Below are 25,255 nucleotides of genomic sequence, written 5' to 3'. Positions count from 1 at the left end.
TTTTTCTTAGTCCCTCGTGCTGTCCTCCCTTCCGTCTCTTCAGATCCCTCCCACATCTTTTGTGTTTCTCCCTCCATTCCTTTCCTTTTCTGCTCCAAGGAGTGGAAACCTCTGGTCCCTCCTCCGATCCCCTTAGTCCCGTCCCGCCCCGCCCCGCCCTCTCCAGGAGCGCTCAGCCGCTGGCCAGGAGCGCCCTCTGGCGTGTGCGCATGCTCCTTGCTTTCGACTGCAAAGTCCTCCAAAGGGACCTTCTAGGCTGCGCGCCGGTAGCCCCCGAGTGGGTCCGCCGGCCGCAGCGTCTCGTTGGTGCTGCCGGTGACCTCCGACCCCGCGAGCGCGGGGCGGGGTGGGGAGGCCTTAGCTCCCGGCGGGCGGCGGCTGCTGCAGCGGGACCCGGGAGCGGGGCCCGGCGCCGCCCGGGCCGCGGGGCGATGTGAGTCGGGGCGCGGCGGGGCGGGGACGAGGCGGCTCCATCGAGGTCGCACCTTGCCGCGCCGCAGTCTCGGCTCCCACCCGAGGAAGCCCTGGGCGGGAGGGTGGGGAGCCCCGGGATTGCGGGGGGATCCAGGGACTGCCCGCGGCCCCGACCAACCCCGTTCCTTTCCGGTGTCTAGAAATCCCCCTGACAATCCTACAACCTAAATCTGCCTCTCACGTCACAGAACCACCCCACCCCCACTACCCCGACACACCTTCGCACGTCTTGGTGCACTCAGAACCCTCACTCCTGCGAATTCCCCTGATAAGCCCACAGAGCCACCTTTCTCTCCTGGATGCCCCCCGAATGCTTCCACCTCCCTGAAACTCCTCTGATCCATCAAGACCACCACGACCACCATTCGCCTTGTACCACGTTCAAATCCAGAAAACTGTTCATTTCCCCAGCCCTCTCATATTTTGAGGCAGTATAACCTCCTCTAACTCCCACTTCTAATCCTCACCTATCCCAGACCTGAGCCCCCTCCTCCCGTTCCACCCAAAGGAATCCCCTTCTTTGGGCTGTGAGGATATGACCTGATAATCATCTTAAAACTTCATCTGGGTTTTCCAAGAATGCAGAGCACAAGGGGCCTTTGGAAATTATATTGTTTTTCCAGAGAGGAAGGGTGGGATGTCAAGGGTCTCCAAAGGTCCTGGTTTGTCATCTTGTCTACCTGGGGCTCAGATCCCTAAAATTTTGGTTTATGTTAAAAATTTCAGGCCTTTCAGAGCTTGGAGAACCGGAAAATATCAAGCTTCCAAATGTGAGATTAAAGGAGATTGTCCTGGAAGAGGAAAATGTCTATTTTAGTGATGCCCTACATATTTAACCTCTAGAGGTTAAGCTAGAAGTTTATCAGTTTACAGATATTTCCCTTAAAAACTAAGGCCTTGGGGTAGAAATGGGGGGGGGGGGAGGAGGTTGACTTGACAGTCTTCCAGATATTTAGTAGCAACAAAACAGACTACAATATTGGTTTCCTAAATCTTAAGCCAGCACCCTTTCCGGTACATTATAGTGTCCTTTCCAGAAAGCTCTTTGTAGAGTTAAAGTTCTCTGCAAAGGTAAGGTAGTGGTTGTGCTGTTGGATTCAGATGGGATCTAGGGGCCATTTAAAAGGTCTTGGGCTGCCTCAGACTTCAAACTTTGTGCTAGGGGAGTCTCTTCAGCCTATGGAGCTGGGCATTTGTCGTCCCTTTGCCCTTAATCTTCTTTATTAAGACCTGGAGCAGATACCCAGGTGGGATGGACTAACAGCAAGTCAGTTTCATTAACAGTTGGGGTAAGGATGGAAGGTTTCAATTAACCTGTGGTCTCTGTCTCCTATGCTAGGTGAGCCCCAGGTGTGTCCCAGAGGGATCCAGGTGACTTCTCTACAGACTCCTTGCCATGATGCCCCACCAAGAGCGGGGGAAATAAAGTAGGGGTCCTTCCTCATGCCTCGCTCATGGTCTCCTCCCCAATGGCCTGGGTGAGGTAAGAGCTGTGTGTAGGAGCCACTTTCCTAAAGTTTCCCAAGTTGGGAGAAATGGAAGGTGCTGGTCAGGCTTATTCAAAGCTTTGTACCTTCTGGCAGAATTCAAGAAGGATATTTAATCTTACAGACTCATTTCTTGCAGCAAATTGCAAACCCTTAATTTCTGGTTGGGATCAGTCCATGTGTTTGCTCCTTTAGGTCACTTAAGTCTCGTGGTATCCTCTCCATCTTAGGTATGGGTCTGACTGTTGTGACATACAATTCAAGTGCAATATCTTGGAGGGAAAAGCCAGATAGTAAGGCCTCTACCTCCCCTTTGTTCAAAAGCAAACCTAGCATTAATTTAGATGAATAAATGCCTAACCAAGGCTATAAAAATTGTGCTCTGCTTTAGGTGTTCAGTCTTCTGAGTTTATCTTTTGACCATAATGTAGCACCTCATTTGGAGAGAACATCAAAAAGATAGCTGAAGTGAATGTTGGGATTGTGGCGAGGGAGGAAAAGAGAGGATTTGGATGATGTTGGAAGGATGAGTTAGAAAAGAAGTACAGGTCAAAGTGTCTGGTTCTCCCAAGTTAGTTTCTTTGCTGCATCCGAATGAGGCCCAGGTCGGCACTCAGCTCCTTCTGATGTAAGTCATTTCTGGGTCCCTACTTAAATCCATGCTTTTCTGCTGCCCAGGCTTCCTTTCCCTATCATATTGGCCTAAATCCTACGTGATTCTCAAGGTCCACATGAAATAACACCTCTGTGAAGCTGTTTTCATCTCCTGTCAGCATTAATCCTTAACACATCCTAACTTGAGTTAATGTTTATCCAGTGTGTGGCCCTGGGTTGAGTGGGAATTCCATGTAGGAAGGAATGTTGTATAGCTTCTAGGGCAGAGTAGGTGTGATCACATGAAGGTGGTTCTGCCAGAGTTCCCCAGAGTGGGGCATTTTTGGAGTTGACCTTGATGACTTTCTTATCTCTTATGTTTTTCCCTAGGGTGGGCTGGCTACTCTGACACCATGGGGAGCTGCTGCAGCTGCCTAAACAGAGACAGCATCCCAGACAACCACCCCACCAAGTTCAAGGTACCCACAGCCCTCTCCTCTCTTGAGTTCCCAACATGGTCTACTGGGCTCTGGTCCCAAGCTGTCCAGTTGCCGCAGCCTCTCTAGAATTAGGGCCTCTGAGGTGGCCTGAGGAAGAAAACAGATCGCTATTGTTTGTGTGGCTCTTGGTACTACTAAGAGAAGAAATTCCATAATACAGTAGCAAAAATCATATTAGAATGTTCACTCACATCAGTATATTTTTGTAACTTTACATACAACTTCTTTGGAGAAAACAACAAAAGTCTGTGTGAGGTAATCATATAGTAAGTATTTAAAATAGTGCTTAAAACATCTACTAAGCACTATGTTTTTTGCTGTTTGCTTTGGGAAGCTAATGCCAACTGAATGGACCTGTGCACCTCTGGCCCCTCCTACCTCCCTGTAGGGGGAGCCCTTTTTTGACTCCCTGCCGTGTGAGGCACAGGTTTCTCCTGCTCACCACAAGAGGGAGCCCTCAGCCAGGGTCTCCAGTTGGAGAGGTGGTAGAGCTGGTATGTATGTATTCTGCCTTAGGTTCTACTCTCCCAGAGTCTTAAGATTTTGAGCTTAAAATTGAACACTCTCTGCCGTTAACATCTAGTCCCTGGATACTGAGCCATGAACCGTCTGAGGTCATCCAACCTTGGTTGTCCAACCATCTGACCTTGGAGGTCAGCTAACCACCCCTCTCTTACTGTCCAAATGATATGAGGCCTAGAGAATTGTCATGGATCAGTAGCACTGAGAAATTGTGTGGCGCTTCATAGAGTCTGGTGAGTTAGGTGAGCCCCTCAGTGCCCTAGCTCTCGCCCTGCATCATCAGCCTGCCTCCCAGTGGCTCAAGACCCATATATACATTTATTGGACTCGCTTATTGACCCTTTGTTCCCACCTTCCCTCAGGTGACGAATGTGGATGATGAGGGGGTGGAGCTTGGCTCTGGGGTGATGGAACTGACACAGAGCGAGCTGGTGCTTCACCTGCATCGGCGGGAGGCTGTCCGTTGGCCCTACCTTTGCCTGCGACGCTATGGCTATGATTCCAACCTCTTCTCTTTTGAGAGTGGACGCCGGTGTCAGACAGGCCAAGGTGAGTACCAGCCCCTGTCCCACACTGGAATAGGTGCTTGTGCACGTGGGCCTGGCACTGGGGCTGGAAGTTGTAGCTCAGGATTGTGGGGAAGTCTGTTGACTTGGCAGGTGTTACCCAGTGAGGAGAAGGGTCATGGCCAAGTGCAATAGCATGTTAATGCAGAACTAAGTGGACTCCCAGGCCAGTGCCCTTTTCGCTTTAGTCACTGCTGCTCTGGGTCCCTTTGTGAGAAAAGCCCATGGGAAAAGCCAGTGATCCTAAGCCAGAGCCTGCTCGGGAAAAGCAAGTGATTCTTCCTCCCTCTGTTACACGAGTTTCAAAGGTCACTGTTGCCTCCCAAGTAGGAACAAACTTTCTTCTGAACTCCTAAGTCTTAAACCCTAGACCCTGTGTATAATGAAAGGTCAGGCAGGAAGCTCTGGCATCTTTGGGGCTGATATGCTTTGAGAATAATAGATTTGAGGAGGCAGGACTCTTGGGTTTCAATGTACAGAGTAACCCTCAATAGGTTAATCTTTGTCCTTCATCACCTGTGAGCAATGGAGCATGATGTCTTCTCCCTTATTCCCCTTTCTCCCTGAATTCAGAGGTTAGGGAGTACTGGGTTGTTCCATGAGATCAAGGCTAAAACCAGTCATTGCTCTTTGAAGGAGTAGCATGGTCTGGGCTTATGTTTTAGGTTCCAGACCTGACCTCTGTAGGAGTCCTGCACAGGATTGTGTTAGATGTGGTTTGGGTTGTGACTGTAGAGTTGAAATGAACAAGCTCCCCTGATGAGGCTGCTAACACGACAGCGAGTCTCTGAGCTTGTGTCAGCCAGGGGAGCTTTCCTCTCCAGCATCTGACCCTCGGAGCTCATGAGGCAGAGGCAGTTAACATTGGGTGAGCAGAGAGCAGGGAGGAAGGGGCTTCCTCCCTGGTGGTGTTTGATCCACACTTGGGATACTGGAAGGGCTACTGTAGGCCCCTAGAGTTCTTCTAAAACTCCAGGCTTTCTCAGCCTTTTGTAGCTCTTCGTATAGCTTGCCAACATAGTCTTTTTTTTCCTGCCCCTATCCTTCCTGTCCCATTCCTGCAAACCTCAGTTGTCCCACACCCCAGCTTAGCTTAATCTATCTTTTTGTGGCTATACACACTCACACACCCCAAGTAGCCTCCACTGAGTTCCAGGCCTCACTATTACATGAAAGGGAACTGTTGGTGCAGAATCCCAGACTGACATGACATCCAAGGGCATCTTTGGATTCCCCGAGTCACAGGTGCTCAGTCCAGTCCTGCTGTCCCTGAGACTTTGAGCTGCTGCGTTAGAGTTTGAGGGGCTATGAAGCTGGCTGCATTGAGGAGCCACATGATCATTTTGCCATATTTGTTTTTTAGCTAGTCGGCTTTTCTTCCTTTCTGCTCCAGAGTTTAAGCTCCATGAGGTCATGGGCCTATACACAGTAGACATGTGCTCTCTGGCCTAAATACCCAGTGAACAAGCAGTGAACAGGATAGACCCTCTGCCCTCAAAGAGCTTTGGGGCTGTTGGACATAGAGCCAAGGGCTGGTGTCCTGAGTGGAGCTCATTTCTCTGGGGAATAGGGAGTGGTAGTCAGAGGGAGATGGGGCAGCGTGTGAGGAGGAGTGGTCACTCATCTAATATTACGCTTTCCACTTTGATTTTTATTCTTTCCCTCACCCTCGTGTATATACACAAACCTTATAAAAAATATTTAACCTCAGAGGACTATAACTGATGTGCCAGGTTTCAAGACAGTGATAGATGGTGAGAGAGCAAGGGCAGGGGCTTGGGCCCAGCTTCTCCCATAGCTCCCGAATTTCACAGTGTGCTGGGAAGAGTACTCAGGATGAGGAGGACTGTCCCATGCTCTTGCAGGCCTGGGACTGAAGTTCAGGGACATTTCCTGAGCTTTGTGCATCATGTCAGCCTCTCTATCCTTCCCTATTGGGCATAGGGTCAGAGGAGCCTCATTTCTTCCTCCCGCTCTAGGGATATTTGCATTCAAGTGCTCCCGGGCCGAGGAAATCTTCAACCTCCTTCAGGATCTGATGCAGTGCAACAGCATCAATGTGATGGAAGAGCCAGTCATCATTACCCGCAACAGCCACCCAGCCGAGATCGACCTCCCGCGGGCCCCCCAGCCTCCAAACGGTGAGGAGAGCCCTTTCCTCAGCACCCCAATATACACATACATGCGCACAAGCACAGGCCCAGAAAGTACCAGTCTTGGAGGCATGAATCAGGCAGGCAGGTCGGGGGATGGCTGGGTGAGCCAGCCTTCCAGGACCAGTATCCATCATCAGAACCACTTGTGGGATGGGTAAGGCCTGGGCTGGGCCAATCAGATGACTCAAGCAGAGGTTGGGGAGCCCTGGCACTTGTATTAACTAATGGTCAGGAGCAGACAGGAAGACATTGGGTTTCCATGGAAACAACAGTCTGGAACTGTTTTTGCTTCCTTCCTTCTGTCTATTGGGTCATACCCGTATACCTTTCCTGAAGGCTAATGCAGGCATCTCTGCCCATGACCTGTTTCTGGAGCGGTTCCCACATTTTCGGCTTGTTCATTCACTGAGTCCGCACTGAGCAACTGCTCTGAGTTCTGCACTCCGTGGGCTGGTCTGAGAGGGGCAGAAGTGGAAACACAGTCCCTGATTTTAAAGAGCTTCTCTAGAGCTCACTGGCAGAGCTAGGCTGAGGGTGAAGGGTTGATCCATTGGTGACAAGTTGTACCTTAAGTGTTTCAGGTCAGGCTGTGATGGGGGAAGTGCAATGGGGTTCAAGCTGAGCCCCACTGAGGGAAAGGGTGGTGTTTTAAGAATAGAGAAGTGAAAGATAATGAGGGACTGCTGGTTTGGTAGGGCCAATTATCTTAGGGGTCTTGGGAGCATCTCCCCCCTAATGGAGAAGTCTCAGAATGCTGCACATATGGTCGCAGGTAGTTGTCAGGTTATTTAAGGACCCCTCACCTGGGCTTGGCTCCTCTGTGCCCAGCTCTAGGCTACACTGTCTCCAGCTTCTCTAATGGCTTCGCTGGCTGCCCAGGAGAGGCCCCACGATTCTCAGCACCCCTGCACCCCTCAACAAGCAACCTACGACACCCTTCACTTGGAGAAGAATCCACCCATGCTCTCATTGTCCCTGATGAGCAGGTGAGCAAGCAGCTGCCCCGCCCCTCCCTGTTGGTCTGGGTGGGAATAGGGGTCAGAATATATGGCACCTCCTTCCAATAAGGGTCGTCGGGGAAAGAAAATGGATAGGTTCCCTTCCTGTCCACAGAAAGGGAAGCGGCTTCTCTTGAAGGTTTAGAGGAAAAGGAAGAGGAGGAAACCCAGCTCTCTTCCCCTGTGCTTCTTGTTCTCACCCTGTCCCTTCTGTTCTCTCTTTTCTCCCTGCCCTTGGACATTCCTGCTTAACCCGGACTCTTCTTCCCTTCCCAGTCCCACACTTATGTCAACACGCCAGCCAGTGAGGATGACCACCTCAGGAGCCGGCACTGCCTGCAGCCCCTGCCTGAGGGTCGAGCACCCCTGCCTGCACAGGCCCGTGGTCCCAACCACCAGGACCCACAGGTGTTCTTGCAGCCAGGCCAGGTGAAATTCGTGTTGGGTCCAACCCCTGCTCGGCGGCACATGATGAAGTGCCAGGGCCTCTGCCCCAGCCTGCGCGAACCCCCTCACCACAACAACAATGAGGGCCCTTCCGAGTGCCCGGCCCAGCCCAAGTGTACCTATGAGAATGTCGGCGGGGGGCTGCGGCCAGGGACCAGCTGGAGACTGAGCCCAGAGGAGCCAGGCTGGAATGGCCTTTCCCACCGCCGGGCTGCCCTGCTGCACTATGAGAACCTGCCCTCCCTGCCCCCTGTGTGGGAGAGCCACGCCCAGCAGTTGGGGGAGGAGGCTGGGGATGACGGAGACTCGAGGGATGGGCTCACACCCTCCTCCAATGGTTTCCCTGATGGCGAGGAGGACGAGACCCCACTGCAGAAGCCCACCACCACCCGGGCTGCCCTCCGTAGCCACAGCAGCTTCCCTGTGCCATTGACCCGCCGCCGAGGCTCCCCGAGGGTCTTCAACTTTGATTTCCGCAGGCCGGGCCCCGAGCCCCCGAGGCAGCTCAACTACATCCAGGTGGAGCTGAAGGGCTGGGGTGGAGACCACCCCGAGGAGCCCCAGAACCCTGTGGTTCCCCGAGCCCCTGTGCCCACCACCCACCCTGCCCGCAGCTCAGACTCCTATGCCGTGATTGACCTCAAAAAGACCGTGGCCATGTCCAACCTGCAGAGGGCTCTGCCCCGAGATGATGGCACCGCCCGGAAAACCCGGCACAACAGCACTGACCTGCCTCTGTAGGGACTTGCTCTGCCCCACCCCGGCCCAGCCTTCGCCTCACGCTCCCATCCTCTGAACCCACACACCCCAGGGTTCAGGGGTGCTTTGCAGAGGGCATTGAGGTGGAACCAGATGCTTCCTTTTGCTGGCTGAAGTCCCCAAAGATAGCAGCCATTGAGTCACCTGGTCTCCAAATTGGAGAAAGAAGAGGGTGGCCAAATGGGGGAGCCGTGATGTAACTGTGAAGGGTTCCCATGACTGCAGTTTGCACCCTCCCATTATGTCCATTTGTCTTGTCTGTCGTCTGTGTATTTTTTTGGTTGAAATTTTGAAACATTTTGTACCTGTTGATTTTATTTATCAGTTTATTTTTCTATTTATTGTTTCAAATGTAATTTAACATATTTATTATTAATATAATTATTTTTAAATTCTGTTTGGTGGATGATATCAACTTCTTAGGGCATGTTTTCTGACATCGTTCTGGGGGCGGATAGGGGAGGACTAATAGATGTAGGGGCTTCATGCTAGGAAGTTTGGGGTGGTTATGGTTTTTGCAAACAAGTCTCTGACCCTTTCTTTTTCTCCTCCAAGAAGCCCTCACCCAGAACTTAAAGTTGCCAGGTGTGGATTCTCTGTCAAAGGAAAGTAACTGAACACTCGAGTCCTAGACGCACAAAGGGGATCTATAAGGAAAACTGCCCTAATTTGATAAAATTCTGACCCTCTGAATTTGGCAATGGCCGGGGGAAGCTTGTTGATAGCAGGAGCTACACCAGGGCCTTCACCTTCTCTGGAACCCCTCACTGATCCTTCCTTCTGCCACCAGGCAGGTGATAGTGGGCATCACTCTCCTTTAACACCTTGGCCCAAAGGTAGACCCTGGATCCTCCTTTGGTGCCCCCAGCATGGCTAGGTGAAGGCTAGAAGCTTTAAACAGGACTTGACTAAAAGCCCAGGAATAGAAAAAGGAAAAAACACAGTGTAATATATAACTAAATAATCTGGCTTGTAAAGTGTCACTTACCCAGAGAACTGCTCTCCAGGAGTGGATTCTGGGATGCCTATACCCTACCACAGGGGTGGAGCCCTGACAAAGCCACTACATCAGAACACCTGCCTGGAAGCCTGGTATCTGCATAGGACTGCATATGCCACACACCCACTGCTGCTGTTAGAAGAGCCCCTTCTTCCTGCCCTGAGGCTGCTTCTCCTCTTCCTCCTCTCATTGGCCTCCTTGCTTCCAAGAGTCCATTTCTATCTCAAACCCCTGAATAGTTCATCTAAAGGAAATCCAGTGTCTATGATAAGCCACTCAGGGTCCAGATGAAGAATGGGAGCAAGATTTGTCCAAGACAGGGACTAGCCTTCTCATCTCTTGTCACTGTACTCCAGCTCTACCCTGTGGAGCAAGACCTGCCCTCCTCACCAAGGAAATGGGCCAGGGTGAGGCCCACTCAGTTCCCCCCCTGCTGTCCAAAACACCACAGCACAGACCTCAATTCCAGGAGCGCCCTCTCCCCCTGGGTGAGCATTGCACTGACCAGCTTCCAGACCCCAGGACTTTGAGTGTCACTCTCGCTGAAATGGATGAAGAAGACTGGCCACACCAGCATGTAGGGGAGGCCCTTTACTTGAGGCCCAGCAGGGGCCCAGGGTGCAGCTGCTGCAACCCCAGATCTGGCATCAAACCCTTCTCTATGTCCCTTTGATCTCTGGACCAGAGGGATCACCCTCTGCAAGCTGGATTCTGCACGTTTCCCACACTGCAGGAGGGAAGTGCCATCCTCTACAGCTCGCTCAGATGCTCATTTGCTTTCTCGGTGTCCTCCCACACTGCCCCTGCTCCTCCTTTTGGCCTCCACAGTCAGGAGTGGTGGTCACTCCATACAGGAGAGCCAAGATGGGAGGCAGTATGGCAGTGCCAGATAAGTGACTCAGTGTCTGTTCAGGCTCCTGTCACTCAAGGATATTGTCATGGAGGATCCCATGGCTGGGTTCTGGTTCCAACCCAGCTATTATTTCTGGTCTCTTAAGCATATGGTTACCCTAAATGGGCCTCAGTTTTGACACCTGGAAAACACGGAGCTAGCAGTGAGAAGTAGCCACGGAAATGATGAACATGACACCACCTTGGAAAGTAGACCCAGGCAAGTTGTGTTAACAACCCAGTTCCTCCCGAGGGAAAAACAACTGGAACCACAACTCAATCCCTGAGACCTCGGGCTTATTGCTACTCCTTTGCTGAGCGGTGCAAGAAGGAGTTTAGCCTCATTCTCTGAGGTGGCCAGATCCTGGTCAGACCCCTGGGCGATCCCTCAGAGCAAGTTGTAATGGCTTTATTGCACATATTTGTGAAGCATGGATGGAGGAGGCTATCTAGGAGACATGTCCCAGGAATTGGCTCCCAGCCCAGTGTGTCTGCCAACCTTCCCTGTCCCCTCCCCAGGTCACTGCCTCTGACCCATGAGGTCTGCTACAGGAATTTTCCTCTGGCAGGGTGGGTGGGGTATGAGTGGATGGCTTTCCTGGTAGGAAGGGGCCGGTGGGAGTGATGCCCAGGAGGGTGACCACTGGTCTGGTGTTTGAGCCTGCTCGGCTGACATGGGAGCATTGTCGGGGCATTGTGTGCAGATGGAATCCGTTTCCATCGCCACCATCCTCCAAATATCATCACCAACATCAGGGAATGTTTGCTGAGTGCTCAGTTCTGTTCTTTAGAAACAGGCCCTACCCATCCCCTGGGCTGCCCTCAGGAAAGGACAGGAGCCAGCATCCTGTCCAGGAGTGACATTTCAGGTCAGACCAGGAGGGGCCCTCCCTAAGCCCACCCCTGGGTAATAATGGCACTTTAGAACGGTATAAACACAGTTGGCTTTACCATTGAGCACAGGCTCACTGGCCTGGATTGTTATCACCACTGTGCAGAGGAGGAAACAGGCCAAGAGGTGAAGTGACTTGCCTCAGGCCATGAAGTTAATTAGTGGCTTGAGCTGGCACTGCTTGTCAGTCGTGTGTCTTTTCCTGCCACAGCTCCCAACCTGGCCTAAAGGGACTTGGGTCTCGCGTGGGCTGCAGGGAGAGTGTGTCGGGTGCTGCCTACTGCAGGAGCGGGCTATCAGCAGGGGCCACATTCCTGAGTGCTTCCACTCAGGAGGCCTTTTGAATTCCAAGCCAAGGCCTTGCCTGGGTAACAAGATGAACCTGCTCTCCCTGAGGGCTTAACCAGCCCCCAGCCACTGACTCTGCCCCCTTTACTCTTGCGATGCCTCAGAATGGCCCCCATTCTATAGATGCATCTGCATGGGGAGGCCTGACCTCACCTGCCCCTGCTGTTCCCTCTTGACAGGCACTCACGTCCACCCAGGACCTCCCTGAGCTTTGGGATGCTCTCTGACCAATACCGTAAAAGGGGGTCATGCTCATAGGTGGAGGGAGATTCTAATGAGGGACCCTCTGGCCTCCAGAAAAGAGGTAGAGAGCTGAGGCAGGAGTGAGGGGGCCTGTGTGGGCCCCTCAGAACTCTGTAGCTACAGAATCACAAAGTCCAGGATAGGATCTCAGGTCAGCTGAGCTAGGACCCATCCAGGGGTCCTTTCAACAGGATTCCCAGAGATGTTTATTCGGTTTCTGCTCACACACGTCCCAGGAGGGGAAGCTTGCTACCTCATAAGTCCTCCCTCCACTTGGGCTTTATGATGTCCCTAAGCTATCCCTCATGGATCCACACACAGCTAAGACTAGCTTCTCCACCCAGGGTGCTGGACTTTGAAACTTGGCTTCACCACTTAGTAACAATTTGGCCTCTTCGTGCTTCAGTTTCCTCTTCTGTGACATAGGGACAATAACAGTCTTCCTTCATGAAATTGTAGCGAGGATCAAATAAGAGAATGTCTGCCCATCAGGAACCATGGCAGCTGGCCCATAGGAAGTGTTCAATAAATGGAGATATTTTCACCTGAATGTGGTTCTTTCCAGCGAAACCGGAAAGGTGTCCACCCACTGTGCTCTAGTTGGACCCAGAACCGAGTGTAGTAACCAGGCCTGAATCTCATCTTCCTGCAACCCAACATCGTCCTTGTTCTAGGCATTATACTTCTGCTAATACTGCCTGAGTAAGCATTCAATTCACTGGCCCTTCTGGCTCTTGGGACCTTGAAGTTGGCCTGAAACCACAGGTCTTTCCATATAAACATCTGCAGAGTCCTTGGCTCATTAAATCAAAATTCAAATTGTCCATAAATTCAGGTGACATTTCTTGTTAGTATGGGTCTGTCCCAGAATCAGAGGCACCAGCTCTCATGGTGAACATGGAGGTGACCGGAGGGCAGAGAGGGGGCAAGGAGCCTCAGAGAGTTGGGTCTGGGAGGAGGTTCTCTGTGGGCAGTGTGGATCATGAGAGTTAGCTGTGGAGCCCTCAGCCTAGATCTCCTAAAAACTTCACTCTGATACCAATGGTCACTTGCCTTTTGGACCACCTCTTGACCTCTCTGGCTCCGAGTACAGCCATTCCTGTCCTATGGCCGCTATGGCTGCCTGTGGAGAGGCGCTGGGGAGGCCAGGCATGTGAGAGCATCACTCGTGCTCCAAGTGTAGGTTGTCATTATGCTCATTCTTAAGGGATTATTAATATAATGACTGAGTTGATGAGCAGTGCGGGGGAGGGGGAACCTTAGCCCCGCCTGGTGCCTGCTGATAGATGGGGTGTTTCTTCAGCCATCTCTTCTCCCTCTGGTCTGCACCTTTGCTAGAGAGGCATGGTTCCTTGGGAGTCCCATGGTTCCTTGGGAGTCACCATCCTCTCTACCTACCCACCTTTAGCCTGGCCAGGTTTCCTTCTGGGTGAGAGGGTACCAGAAAGAGTGTGGCCAGGACAAGGTTTGGGGGTGAAGAGATGGGGAACAGGGGACTCTGACTCTGGGAAAAAGGAATGTACGTGCGATGAAACCTCTAATCTTCCCTGGGAGCTGCCTGGGCTGAGGAGAGCCAGGCAGCTGTGTCTGAGGGTTGGGGAGGAGATGGAAGGAGGGGTGGAGGGCATCAGGCAGCTGGCTAGGTAGGGGTGGGAAGAGCTTCCAGGTGTTCTTCGAGGCTCCTTGCTTCTCCGGCCCAAATGGGCTTGTACTGGCTTTTTTCCTTATTGAGCTCCTTTCCTCCTGTGATTAAAGGGCCAGGGGAATATATCACGCATTGATATATCAGGGTCAGCTGTGAGGCACAAAGCACAATCATATGAGTATAGTGGCCTTGATTTCCCCAGCAAATGTTGAACACGGCGGGTCCAGGATTCAAAATCTGGGTTGTGTGGGCTAAGTCCTGACAAAGCCCCAACTCCCCCAAAGCTCACAATCTATACAGCAGGATTATGGAATGCATGCCTTTGCCATCTGATAGCTGTGTGACCTCGGGCAGATGAATCAACCTCTCTGAACCCACAACGCTTACCTCACAATGTTGTAGTGTATTAAATAAGAAAATGCACATAAAGAGCTCGGTTGGTGCTTGGCACACTGCCCAAGCTCGGCTCTGTTATGGTTGTCACAGCAACAGTTGGGTGATATGGAGAAACTTGCCGAAGAGCAAAGAGGATTTGCGGAAGGAATGAGGAGTGTGACCCTAGCAAGTAGCCTGGGGAATGGGTTTGGGAGGGGAAGGACTGGGCTGTTGGGAGGAGAGGAGCCCGTGGGGTGTGGTGCTGAAGGGTCTAGGTTGAGGGTGGTCTAGGAAGGTGGAGGCAACTACGCTTTCTAGGCCATGGGAAAACAGGGCTATGTGCCTGCACGCGAATTGGAGGGGCAGGCTGTGGGGCTCAGACCAGGTATGGGCATTCGTTCATCCACTCACTCAACAAATACTTCTTGAACACCTGCCATGTGCCAGGCACCGGGATGGGTGATGGGGACCTAGCAGCAATCAGGAGATAAGACCCCTGTCCTCACAAACTTACGTTCTACTGAGGGTGAGATGATTAGCTGACAAGTTAATTAAATGAATAAGTTAAGTTCAGGGAAGAGATAACTTTGAAGAAAATGCAGATGGGGTAATGTGATTGAGTGGCAGGGAGGAGCATGTCAGGGGAGACCTCACTGAGGAGCTGACATTGGAGCAGAGGTCTGAGTGCCTCAAAGAAGGCTGAGTGAACAGCGGAGTGAAGGAGTCCCAAACAAAGGAAACGGCAAATGCAAAGGCCCTGAAGAGTTCAGGAAAAGTAAAAGGGTCAAAGGACACTGGTCAACTGGAGTGGGGACAAAGAGGAGAGAGGGTCCGGGAGGAGGACCCAGGACATACGGGTCCTGTGGGCGCAGAGAGGTGATCGGATTAGCTATGGGAAAGTCTAGTGCAGAGATCTGACTTAAGTTTTAACAGGATGGCTGGCCCTGGCTGCTGTGTGGGGATGGGAGAGAGAGGTACAGGGAGAGGAATGGAAAGGGCAAAAGCTGGGAAATCAGTGGGGAGGCTATTGCTGTAATCTAGGGGGAGAAATGATGACAGCTTGGAGCCCATCGGCAGCAGAAAAGGAGAGACGATGACAGATTTGGGATGTATTCTGGTGGCAGCGCCAACAGGGCATCGTCAATGGAGATGCTGAGGGAAGGGAACGGGGTAAGGGAAAAGGGAGAGGAGAGGTTAGGAGAGCTATGAGGTTTGGGGCCTGCTCCTTATCTGGGCCCTGCAGGGAGAAGTGCATTTTACAGAGGCAGGAAAGGAATGTGAGGAGAGAAAAGACAGATTTGAGCTGGAGACCTGGAGGAATGGGCCCTGACACAGTGACCCATCCCTGTAGCCAGAGGCTGAGGAACAGGGTCCTCTGGGCACCTCCAACCTGGAGCTGAGGGTTCAACCACCCTCACATTCCCGGGGGGCCAGGCCAGGCTTTGCAGAGGCCCCACCTTGTTGCTCCTGAACCTCTAAGCTGGCATCTGTTCTCTGTTGAACCAGAAACCAGGGGTGATCCGGATACTGAGCCCCCATCACACCTCCAAGGCTTTGGGAGGTGAGGCCACCAGGTGGGAAGGGTGTTGATGTCCAGAGCAGGCCTGGGTTTAGCACAGAGAGGGTGGCCCATGTAGAGAGTCCCTGGGGGACAAGCCATTGGAACCCTGGGTCAGCACTGAGCAGTGGTGACATCTCCTGTAAAGGAACAAAGGTGAGACCCTCAGAAATCCTCCTGGAGCCTCAAGATCACAGTCTCAGCTTCCTGGAATCTGGGCAAGGTGAAGGGTGGGTACCTGGACTTGGCAGGAAGCTGGACCATACTCAGCCAGAACCCTTCCAGATATACTTGGGATCTGGAAAAGGGGAAAGCAATAGGGGTGGCTTTGGGGCATGTCCAAAGCCCTTCCTCTCCTTCCTCCTTCCTCTCTTCCATCACTGCTGGGTTCATGAAGACCTCCTGAGGCTCTGGGTTCACCTTTCTGCTCCGGGCCTTGGTATGCATGTGGAGCAAAGCCCTCAGACATCAGGATGCTGGGGAGAGTTGGTGTGGCTGCCCACCCCCAGCTCCCTATCCTGCATCCCTGGCCCCTAACTTGCCTCAGTTTTTCCACATGAGGAGCCTGGAGAGAGGGAAAGCCCTGGCAAGCTGTGCACTCCGCTCATAAGCCCACCTTTCTGGAACCCAAACTAGGTTGATTGAGATCTGGGCCGGCGTCAGCCCTAGCTCCACGGGCCTGAGACCATAACCATGGCCATCTGAGACCCAGTTAGGGGCCATGGGTGAGTGAAGTGAAGAGGTCGGACCTAGAGCTTCTTGAATCCATTATCAGTGTTTGGTTTGGGACTTTTTGCAACAGGCCTGGTTCTAGCTCCTTATCTAGGGCCCTGTGATTAGATTCTCTGGCCTTTGATATTCCGAGTCAGGGACACAGGTCTCTCTTCTCTGCCACCCAATCCCTAAACCCCAGCACTCCCCACTCCCCCACCCAAGGAGACCCAGTCTGTGGCCAAGTCCAGCTCAGTCAAAACAATCCTTCCCCACAGCCTGTCTTACCAGCTTGGCAGGGTCTCAGAAGCAGGCAGGCACAGAGCATGGGGCCTGACCCCTCCAGATAGGCCTAGGAGCTTAAAGTGGAAACTGGTCAAGAATGGGAGGGAGTCTCCGGAAGTCCCCAGCACGCCCTGCCAAGTGACCCACTCTCTCTGGAGGAGAATTTGAGTGCGACCCCAGGAACAGGGAGATCAGGACTGGCCTTATGCCAACTGTCTTGTGCTAAAGTCAGACCACCTGTCCTCATTTCTACCTTGGGAAATGCAGTCACATATAGGGACTTGCCCTGGTCCAGACCCAGAAGTTGTGCTGAGAGGGGGTCCTGGGTTGTCACTTGGCAAGAGCTTGGAGGAAAGAGCCTCAATGTGAAGCGGAAAGTGGGGAAAGGAAGGGAAGGGAGGAGGAGGAGAAGGGACAGGAGGAGGTGGATCATGGGGAGGTCTTCCTGCTCTGCTTAGCGGAAGGTGTTGCCCATGGAAACACACACAGATGTCTCTGTGGGGGAGCAGAAGCTTGTGTGTAGCCAAGGCTGGACCGGAGCACATATGCGAGCAAAGGTGCGCCTGCATGTGGATGTATGTTTTTGCATGTATATCCAGACTGTGTGAGTGTGGGGCCTTTTCAGCATTTTGCATCCTGAGCCACACATGCACACACATGTATCAAGCACTGTGCAGCCACATTATCTGAACTGACTCTGATCTATTCTATTCCAGCCAATTGCATTAAAAAAGAACCCTGTCAGGATCTCCCAGATTGACATCCGCACACTAACGGGACAAGACCTTAGGTTTGAAAGACCCCGCGTAGGAGATGTCTCCACCTGGGGTGAGGCAGGTGCAGGGGACCCTCTATTATTAAAGGTGTCATATATAGAGAGAAGAGAAGCTGAAACCAGGATGGGAGGCTCTGAAGTTATCTTCATCTCCTGAGAGACTCAAGTAAGCCCCTCCCCCCTCCCCCAGGTGTCCCACACAAGGACACTTAGGGCCTCAGTGCCTCCTTCTACAAGGAGGTTTCCAAACCCCACCCAGCTCACTTGGTCTAACAGTCTCACGCTCTGCTTACTTGCAGCCTTTACTCTGAAGTCTCACCCAGCCCCCCAGTCCCCGCTCCCTGACAATCCTATACAGACTCTCCACTAGCTCATATTGCTCCCTCTTTCCTGCCCCAGTCAGTGGTGGGGGGACATAAACCTGGGTAACCCCAGTCTGAGGGAGCCCCACTCTGCAGGGAGACACCTTTAAAGACTCAAGACAATGGGAGGCCATCTATAAGGGTCCGAGTCAGACCCTCAGGGAGCTGTTGGAGGGCGGAGCCTAGAAGCTACGGGTCACTGGGGGCCTTCGGCCCAAGTCTCCCCCAGTGATGGAATCTCCCTTCCCAGATGTATTACTACAGAGAGATCAGTGTGAGGACCCCTCCTCGGAATTTCACCATTCTTTTTGACACCAGCTAGGCCAGTTTGCAGGTGTCCTTTGTCTCCCGTGAAACTCCGACCTGGTGTGAGTGCCCTCAGGGGAATTCACAGGGGGTCCCCCTGCACCTGGTCCAGGTAGGGTTTAGGTCACTGCAGGGACCAGGTGGGGCTGATGTGGAAGTGAGGAGAGAGGGAAGGAGTGAGGCCCTCGTGTTCATGCCTTGCTCCCAACTTTCAATCACATGCACTTCCAGCCCAACGAGTCAGTCCTCCACATACTCCTCTTTCTCATTGCAGGACAGCAATCTCACCAGAGCCCTGGGCTTCCACACCATGACATCAGGTGGTGGGCAGCCGGCCAGGGCTGGGGTCTAGCTTCCTTCCTGCTGAGGGAGGCTGCTGGGTCACAGCCTCCCAAGGGCCATCCCAAGGGCATTCTCCTCCTCTGTGGTAGCAGATCCTGGGCTTGCCCATCACCAATAGGAGTTTGGACTAAGCCAGGTGGCGTCACCTTTGAAAGCATGCGTTTTGATGGGATAAAGCGCCTGTTCTCTTCCATATCTGCAGCCTGGCCACCACAGTCATGGATGGCCTTATTAAGTGAAACCTGATCCCAGAGCCCATGGTCAGCTTCTGTGTCACCAGGTGGGAGGGCCCCTGCCACCTGAGAGCTTTCTCCTCTGCTCTTCAAGTGGTGAACCGATTGCTGGACAGGGGCTTATGGAGAACCAGTCAGAAGCCTCACCCTGAGCCAGGGGCTGTGGGGGTACAAGAGGAGTAGGAAGGTGGAAAAGGAGGGGCAGGCCTGCTGGGTTGACTCAGAGAGTGGGCTCCAGAAATGAGGGTCCAGTCATCTGGCAGCTTCCTCCTCCCAAAACTGTCTTTGGTCCATAGCCGACAAAATGACACCACCATTGGAGAAGTCACTTTGGGGTGTGAGAACAGCAAGCTGTCCACAGGTAAGGACATCTGGAGCCCTGTGGTTGCCCAGGGTTACCAGCAGATCACCTTCCAAGGGTGGGCGGATTCAAATCCCATCCCCCCACCAAGGGAGAGGGCCTGGAGGGCTACTTTTGGGGAAAATATTAGGCTTTTCCAGCCCAGGGCAGACCTGAGGACTGACCTGGGCTCTCAGCAAAAGTCTGCAGGAAGGCTGGAGGAGAGATGGCATCACCTCTAACTTCTGATGACTCCTCGAGCAGGACTAAAGCACCCACCGATGCTCCCAGAGCTTCCTGCTATACACAGAAACCTCCCTCATCACTGTCCTTGAGCAGATTTTTGGTCAGCTGACACAGCTCATCAGGGTCCCAGGCAACAGCCAAGGAGAGGCAGACGCCCCAACCCACTGCCACTAGGAAGTCAAAGGACACTGACCTGAGAGGCTCGTTCCACATCCTAGCCTCTAACAGTTTGCATGTCATCTCCCTGCCCACTGCTTGGTGCCAGGCATCCCAGGATCTCCCTGTCCTGCACCCTCCCTGTCCCCTCTCTCTCAAAGGCTTCCCCAGCAACAGCCTCCTCCTCATATTTCTGCCCTACTTGCTTGGACTCCATCTTGGTGCCTTCACTGGGCACTCATCTGGAGTGAGGATATATCTGCAGTGCTGCAGGGGAGAGAGGTTGGGGGATGAAGTGGAAAGGATTGGGGTGCAGGATGCATTTCTGAACCTGGAGAGATGGACTCTAACCACTTGTCTCTGCGTCCTTATTATTTCTCCAATTTGTCACCAACTATAGCGGTGACCACAGCTCACTGACCATCAGCTTCACCATCACCTACGGATCCTTGGTGCCTCTTCCCCATGATTCTATCCATCCCTTTCCCCCTTCTCCTTCCTACTGGGGCATGGGAGAAAGCGCATGAGACCAGATGGAAAGAGTAGCTCGTTTGCAGCCTTTACGGTTCTGGGATGTCAGATTTGCAACAGACCTTAAGGATCACTTTATCAACCTCTTCCACAAAAATAATACCAGGATCACCATTTATCCAGGGCTTTCTGAGATGGAGTATGTGTAGTGGTGGAAGTCTAGTCTGCCTGCTTTGGGGTCCTTGTCCTGACAGCTTTGTGACCTGGGGTAAGTTGCTGATCTTCTGTGAGCCTCTATTTCCTCATCCGTAAAACAAGGACACTACAATGTTTAGCTCATAAGGTCCTTGTAAGATTAAACGCACTGGTAGACATAAAGCAATTAGAATAGTGCCAGGCATGTGCTGAGCGCTGCATAAGTGCTGGTTGCTATTCCTGGTGTCAGGCGCTGAGCCAAGGGCTCTGTGTACACTTGCTCTTCAAGGCCTCGTTATAGTCCTGGAAGCAGGTACCACCACCACTCTCACAGGTGGTCACTCAGTCCCTTCTTAAACCCAAGACTTGGAGGTTACTACTGGTCCCCATTCCATTTGACCAGGATGAGGAGTTGAAGCCAAAGCAAGGGGTATGGTGGTCAGTGATCCCTCTTCGGGTTACTCAGACCTCCAAACCTCCTTCTCTCCCAGCCTTCAACCCCATTCCTAATTAACAAATGCCTTGAGCATCCTCTGTGCCTCCACAGTAGGGGACATGAACAAAGAAAGAGACACCACTCTGCTCTCTAAACACTTGTGACTAATTGCTGTGTACGAAATGACAGCTAATACTGCAAGATTGTGTGTGTGTGTGTGTGTGTGTGTGTGTGTGCACGTGTGCACATGCACTGACATGTGGTTGATGCCATATGGATCAGTGTTTTTCAAATTACAGTTCATGACCCATCAGAAATCAATTTGGTTGATTGGAACCATCACTTTAGAAACAAACAAAATAGAAAAATTAGTGCATCACACGTACTAGGTCTAGAATTTTTTAGGGCAAGGTGAGGCTTTTGTTTTAATTATATATGATATTTGTATGATTGTGTGTACTATATGGTTATGGTGTAAAATATATTTCTAACCACGTGTCATGGCCAAAAAAGCCTCAAGGCCTCAGCTCTGGTGGTTGGGCCTCTGCCTCCCTTGGCAGGCCCCTCGCGCTGCTCTACTCCAGCCTCACTGGCCCCATCATTTTGTCTTTCCTCCCTCAGGCCCTTTGCATGTGTTATTTTGCCTATTTTGCCTAGACGTGAAATCCTCATGTTTTTTTTTTTCTCATTTTCTTCACCTGCCTAACACGTATTCATCATGCAGAACGCAGCAATGGGTCACATTATCCCACTCCCTCAACTGATGAGGAAACTGAAACTCATAGAGGTTAAGTGACTTGCCCGATGCCTCACAGCTAGCCAGGGATGGGCTGGGATTCGAGCCCAGGCTGCTGTGATTTCAGAGCTCAGGTTCATTCCCTAACCCAATGAGACGTGCCTACTGACAGCCTCACTCCTTTTCTTTCAGATCAGTGCAGTAACAGCTTCACGGTGTTCCAGCCCATGTACCTGCCCATAGAGAATGGTCGGCCCCTGTGGCTTCTTGATGATGTCTTCCCAAAGGTCTGCAACTCCATCTGTGACACGGGCAACAGCAAGGTGGCCCCGGCCACTGTCGTGTGAACTGACTCTGCCTATCTCCCTCATCACAGGCATGCCTCCTGGGTCTCTGGGTCTCACAGAAGCTGGGGAACTCCTTGGTTAGGAGACTCTCTTAACCCACAGTTCTTCACTCACTCCAGCTAAATTCTGCTTTTTGGGGCTAAGATCTGGGAGAGCCCAAATAAAGCAGGTCTGTAGGCTCTGGCTTTGGGGAACATGGCTGGGGGGTCGAAAGGGGCATCAAGTCAGTTCAACTTTCATGCCCACTCAGTATAAGTCAGTTGTTCCCAAATTTGTCTTTCAAATACCACACTCGTGATCTTTGCACTGTCTGTGTGTAGCCACTGGTTAAAATCCACTGATACAGAAGGTAGGGGAGAGGCCATCCCAAGTTTCACCCCCAGCTCTCTGGTTTGGCACAGGTACCATTTCTGGAGATGTGGACAGTAGTTCGGGAGGAAGTTGAGCAGGCAGGGTGTACGGAGCCATGGATGTGGGGCCCTGGCTTAGCATAACAACTGACTATGTGCTCACAGTTGTCCTGCCTGTCACATGGAGATGGCCACCTCTGGGCAGTGCGTTGGCAGGGGGCAAAGCTGGGAGTTCCTGGCTGGATTTCACATCTAGGAGATTGCCCTCCCCTTGAGGCCCAGGACTGGGCAGGAGGAGTTGAAATCTAACACTCAGAGACTCCTGGGCTGGGGGCCCTGGTCCCTTGAGTAACTGCCAGCTCTGTCCCTTCCCGGGATGGCCAGCCTAGGAGACAAACTCCTACAAGACAAGGCTTTCAGGCTGTAATTCTGCTGCTCCCTGACACTCCTTGATTAGGAGACTGTCTTAACCCACAGTGCCCACAAGATCATGGGTGTGATGGGTCCATTACACATCTGTGCTAAAATAAAATAAATAAATGACTGTGCAAAAAAGACATGCTTATCTTTATTTTAACTATAGTCATCTCTGCCTCTCTCCTGTTGTGGACAACATTATCATGGGTGAATGTCCAGGATCCCCACCCACCAAGAACTCCCTGAGCAGGGACTGCCTCCCTGCTCCATCTTTGGGGTCCTGTGAGTGAAGGTGTACTGTCTCCCTTCTTCTTTTTCTTCTCCTTCTTCTTCTCCTTCCTCTTTTTAAAACATGACTTTAACAAATTGTCAATTGCAAAATCGTCATGGGGATGTAAAGTACAGCTTAGGAAATATAATCAATAATATTATAACTATATATGATGTCAGGTGAGTGCAAGACTTATTGGGGGATCACTATGTAAGTTGTATAAATGTCAAACCATTATTAAAATTTTTTTAAAATTAAAAAATAAAATGACTTCATAAAACTTTAAAGTATAAGATACATGCAAAAATGTGCACACATCATGAGTATACAGTTCACTGACTTCCAACAGACCTGCGTCACCAGAACTCAGATCAAGAAACAGAACATTATCAGCACTCCCCGAAGATCCTTTTCCTCTTCAGCCCGTGCCTACAGCCCACTGTATAATCAAAAGGAAAAGATTCTGGCTCTGCTGATAGTTCCGGAGCGCTTGCTATGCACTAGCACTTTCATAATTATGGTCTTGTTGGGTTATTACAGCAACCCCGTGGGGTGGATTATTATCCTCATTTTATAGTCAGGGAAAATCAGGCTTAAGAAGGGTAAGTGAAATGTTGAGGTCGAAAGGTCAGTAAGCAGTGGAGATTGATCTTCTATAGCCAATTGCATGCCACACATCACCACCACATTTTTTAATATGTGCAAAATAGGGTGGGTGACGAGTTAGAGGTAGAATTCATATGTCATCAGAAATAAATGTACACAGACATCTCTGAGATTATTTGCCCAGAAACATCCCTTACTTCCTCTGGGGACTTCTATCTATACTCTTAGAAATGCTTCCTGAGGAAGCTGTCAGGTTCTTACAGGGCCACAGTTGATTGGTTCAGGAGTAGGTGCCTGACCAATCAGAGATTTCCTGGGAATTTTGGTTTGGTGAGAAGGAGAGGGGAAAGGAGGGGAGGGGAAGGGAGGGGAGGGGACGGGAGGGGACGGGAGGGGACGGGAGGGGGGCGGAGGGGAAGGGGGAAAGGGGAGGGGAAGAGAAGGGAAAGGAAAAGCAGAGAAAAGGTCCTAGAGGTGTTTGGATCCCAAATTCCAGTTTACCCAGAGGCTCTGCCCCATCCTTCCCCTTCCTGCAGCTGGACTGCAGTGTGACATGCTCTCCATCTATCCAACATATCCTCCTCTACCTAAGCCAGACAAGCAAGTTGTTGTCTGTGAGCAAAAGTTATGTTACTCAATAGACCAGAGAAAAAACAAGGGGTCTGTCTATTTATCAATTTATACACACAGAGATCAACTTCTGGCTCTTTGAGATATAGACAAATAAAATGGACCCCTCTGTAGAGTGAGAATAAAGTAACCTATCTTGTGGAATTGTCGTGAGAGTTGCCTCACAACAATATAAAGCACTCTATATGGCACACTTTCAGCGATGGAATATTTTTGCAGGGGATGAAGAATCCGTTTTAAAGCCTTGAACCCAGCTTTTCCTTACATACAGTGTAATGCTAATTAATAAATGTAGAAGAAATGATGGAAAGAGTAAAGCACCATTAGGGAAACACCACCATAATGACTGCTGCAGGCAAGAACCGGTAACAGATGTTGAAATTAGTGGGCAGAGAAGAATTATGAGAAACGTGATGCTTGCATAGTCTCAGTGTGTCTCCCCAGAGGACACTTCTTAATTATCATGGGAAAGATAGCAACTGTACAGTAGAGAAATCTTGTAGACCTCACTTAACCAAGTTATTAAGGTTAAGTCAGCAGTGATAAGACACATCTATGTCATGTACCTCCTGCTCTCATGCACTGAAAAGGGTATCTTGCCTCTGTGGTTTTGTCCCCAAATGCATGCCCTCAAGCTCATCATGAAAAAACATCTGAAAAACCAAAAATCGAGGGACATTCTACAAAATAACTGATCGATACCCTTTAGAAGTGGCAAGGTCACAAAAGACAAAGAAAAACCGAGGAGCTGTCACGGTTTGGAGGGGACTAAGACATGAAAACTAAATGAAATATGGGATCCTAGATTGGATCTTGAATCAGAAAAAGGACATTTGTAGGAAAACTGGTGAAATTCAAATAAGGTCTATAGATCGGTTAATAGTATTAGATCAGGGTTAATTTCCTGGGTTTGATCATCGTACTATCATTATGATGTAAGGTGTTAACATTAGGGAGTTTAGGATGAAAGGTATATGGGAACTCTCTGTACTACGTTTCCAACTGTTCTGTAAGCTGAAATTATATTAAAAGAAAAAGAAAAAGAAAGCATAAATCCTTGAACCTGAAAAAAAAATCTCAGGTCCAGTATGTCCTCAATATGTTTGATTGAACTAATGGTTTAAGTATAAACCACATACAAAATTTAAGGAAAAAAGCTATAAAACCAAGCTAATAGCAAAAGCCGTAACTAAGACTCATGTAGAGACAGCTGTCAAAGACTTGAGGTTTACAGAGGACCCATCCCTAGAGCATTGAGCTCTGTGATCTTATTTCAGGGGTTAGAATCCACGGAGAAACTCAGATTCTTATTTCCATCTTACATTTGTGGCAAGAGACCCTTCTACTAATATTCCTCAGAAGGTGTTTGAATGCCTGTGATAACGAGGAGCTCATCACTCTCTTCCTTTGGATGACTTTTAGTTTGTGCTACTAATAACAATGAGAAATTGGAATTGGAATGAACCCAAATGAATAGAGCTAAGTAATTGTAGCTACCATGATGATAGAGCACTGTTTAGCCACTGAAAGTGATAAGAATGCGGCTTATCTTAATGCCTGAAAATGTGTATGTAGTAATCTTAAG

The 25,255-nt window shown here is 50.9% G+C and overlaps 1 protein-coding gene across 4 annotated transcripts; it reads left to right on the top strand.

The window, feature by feature from the left end:
* Positions 1-308: 308 nt before the first annotated feature.
* Positions 309-8,900, top strand: FRS3 (fibroblast growth factor receptor substrate 3). 4 transcript variants are annotated; one of them, XM_036217884.1, is made up of 7 exons: positions 354-433; positions 1,814-1,957; positions 2,946-3,034; positions 3,940-4,126; positions 6,123-6,284; positions 7,128-7,285; positions 7,574-8,900. In XM_036217884.1, the coding sequence occupies exons 3-7, from the start codon at positions 2,969-2,971 to the stop codon at positions 8,483-8,485; spliced, it is 1,485 nt and encodes a 494-aa protein (XP_036073777.1). In that variant the 5' UTR covers positions 354-433; positions 1,814-1,957; positions 2,946-2,968; the 3' UTR covers positions 8,486-8,900. The 4 variants fall into 4 exon arrangements, with proteins under 4 accessions (XP_036073781.1, XP_036073777.1, XP_015984263.2 ...); XM_036217888.1 differs by lacking the exon at positions 1,814-1,957 and having other exon boundaries at positions 309-433; positions 7,574-8,808; XM_016128777.2 differs by lacking the exon at positions 354-433 and having other exon boundaries at positions 520-1,957; positions 7,179-7,285; positions 7,574-8,808.
* The last annotated feature ends 16,355 nt before the right edge of the window (positions 8,901-25,255 follow it).

This window comes from Rousettus aegyptiacus, unplaced genomic scaffold, assembly GCF_014176215.1.
Source record: "Rousettus aegyptiacus isolate mRouAeg1 unplaced genomic scaffold, mRouAeg1.p scaffold_m13_p_1, whole genome shotgun sequence".
NCBI lineage: Eukaryota > Metazoa > Chordata > Mammalia > Chiroptera > Pteropodidae > Rousettus > Rousettus aegyptiacus.
Note: the sequence above shows the minus strand (reverse complement) of the source record. Positions and strands in the feature narration are given on the sequence as shown.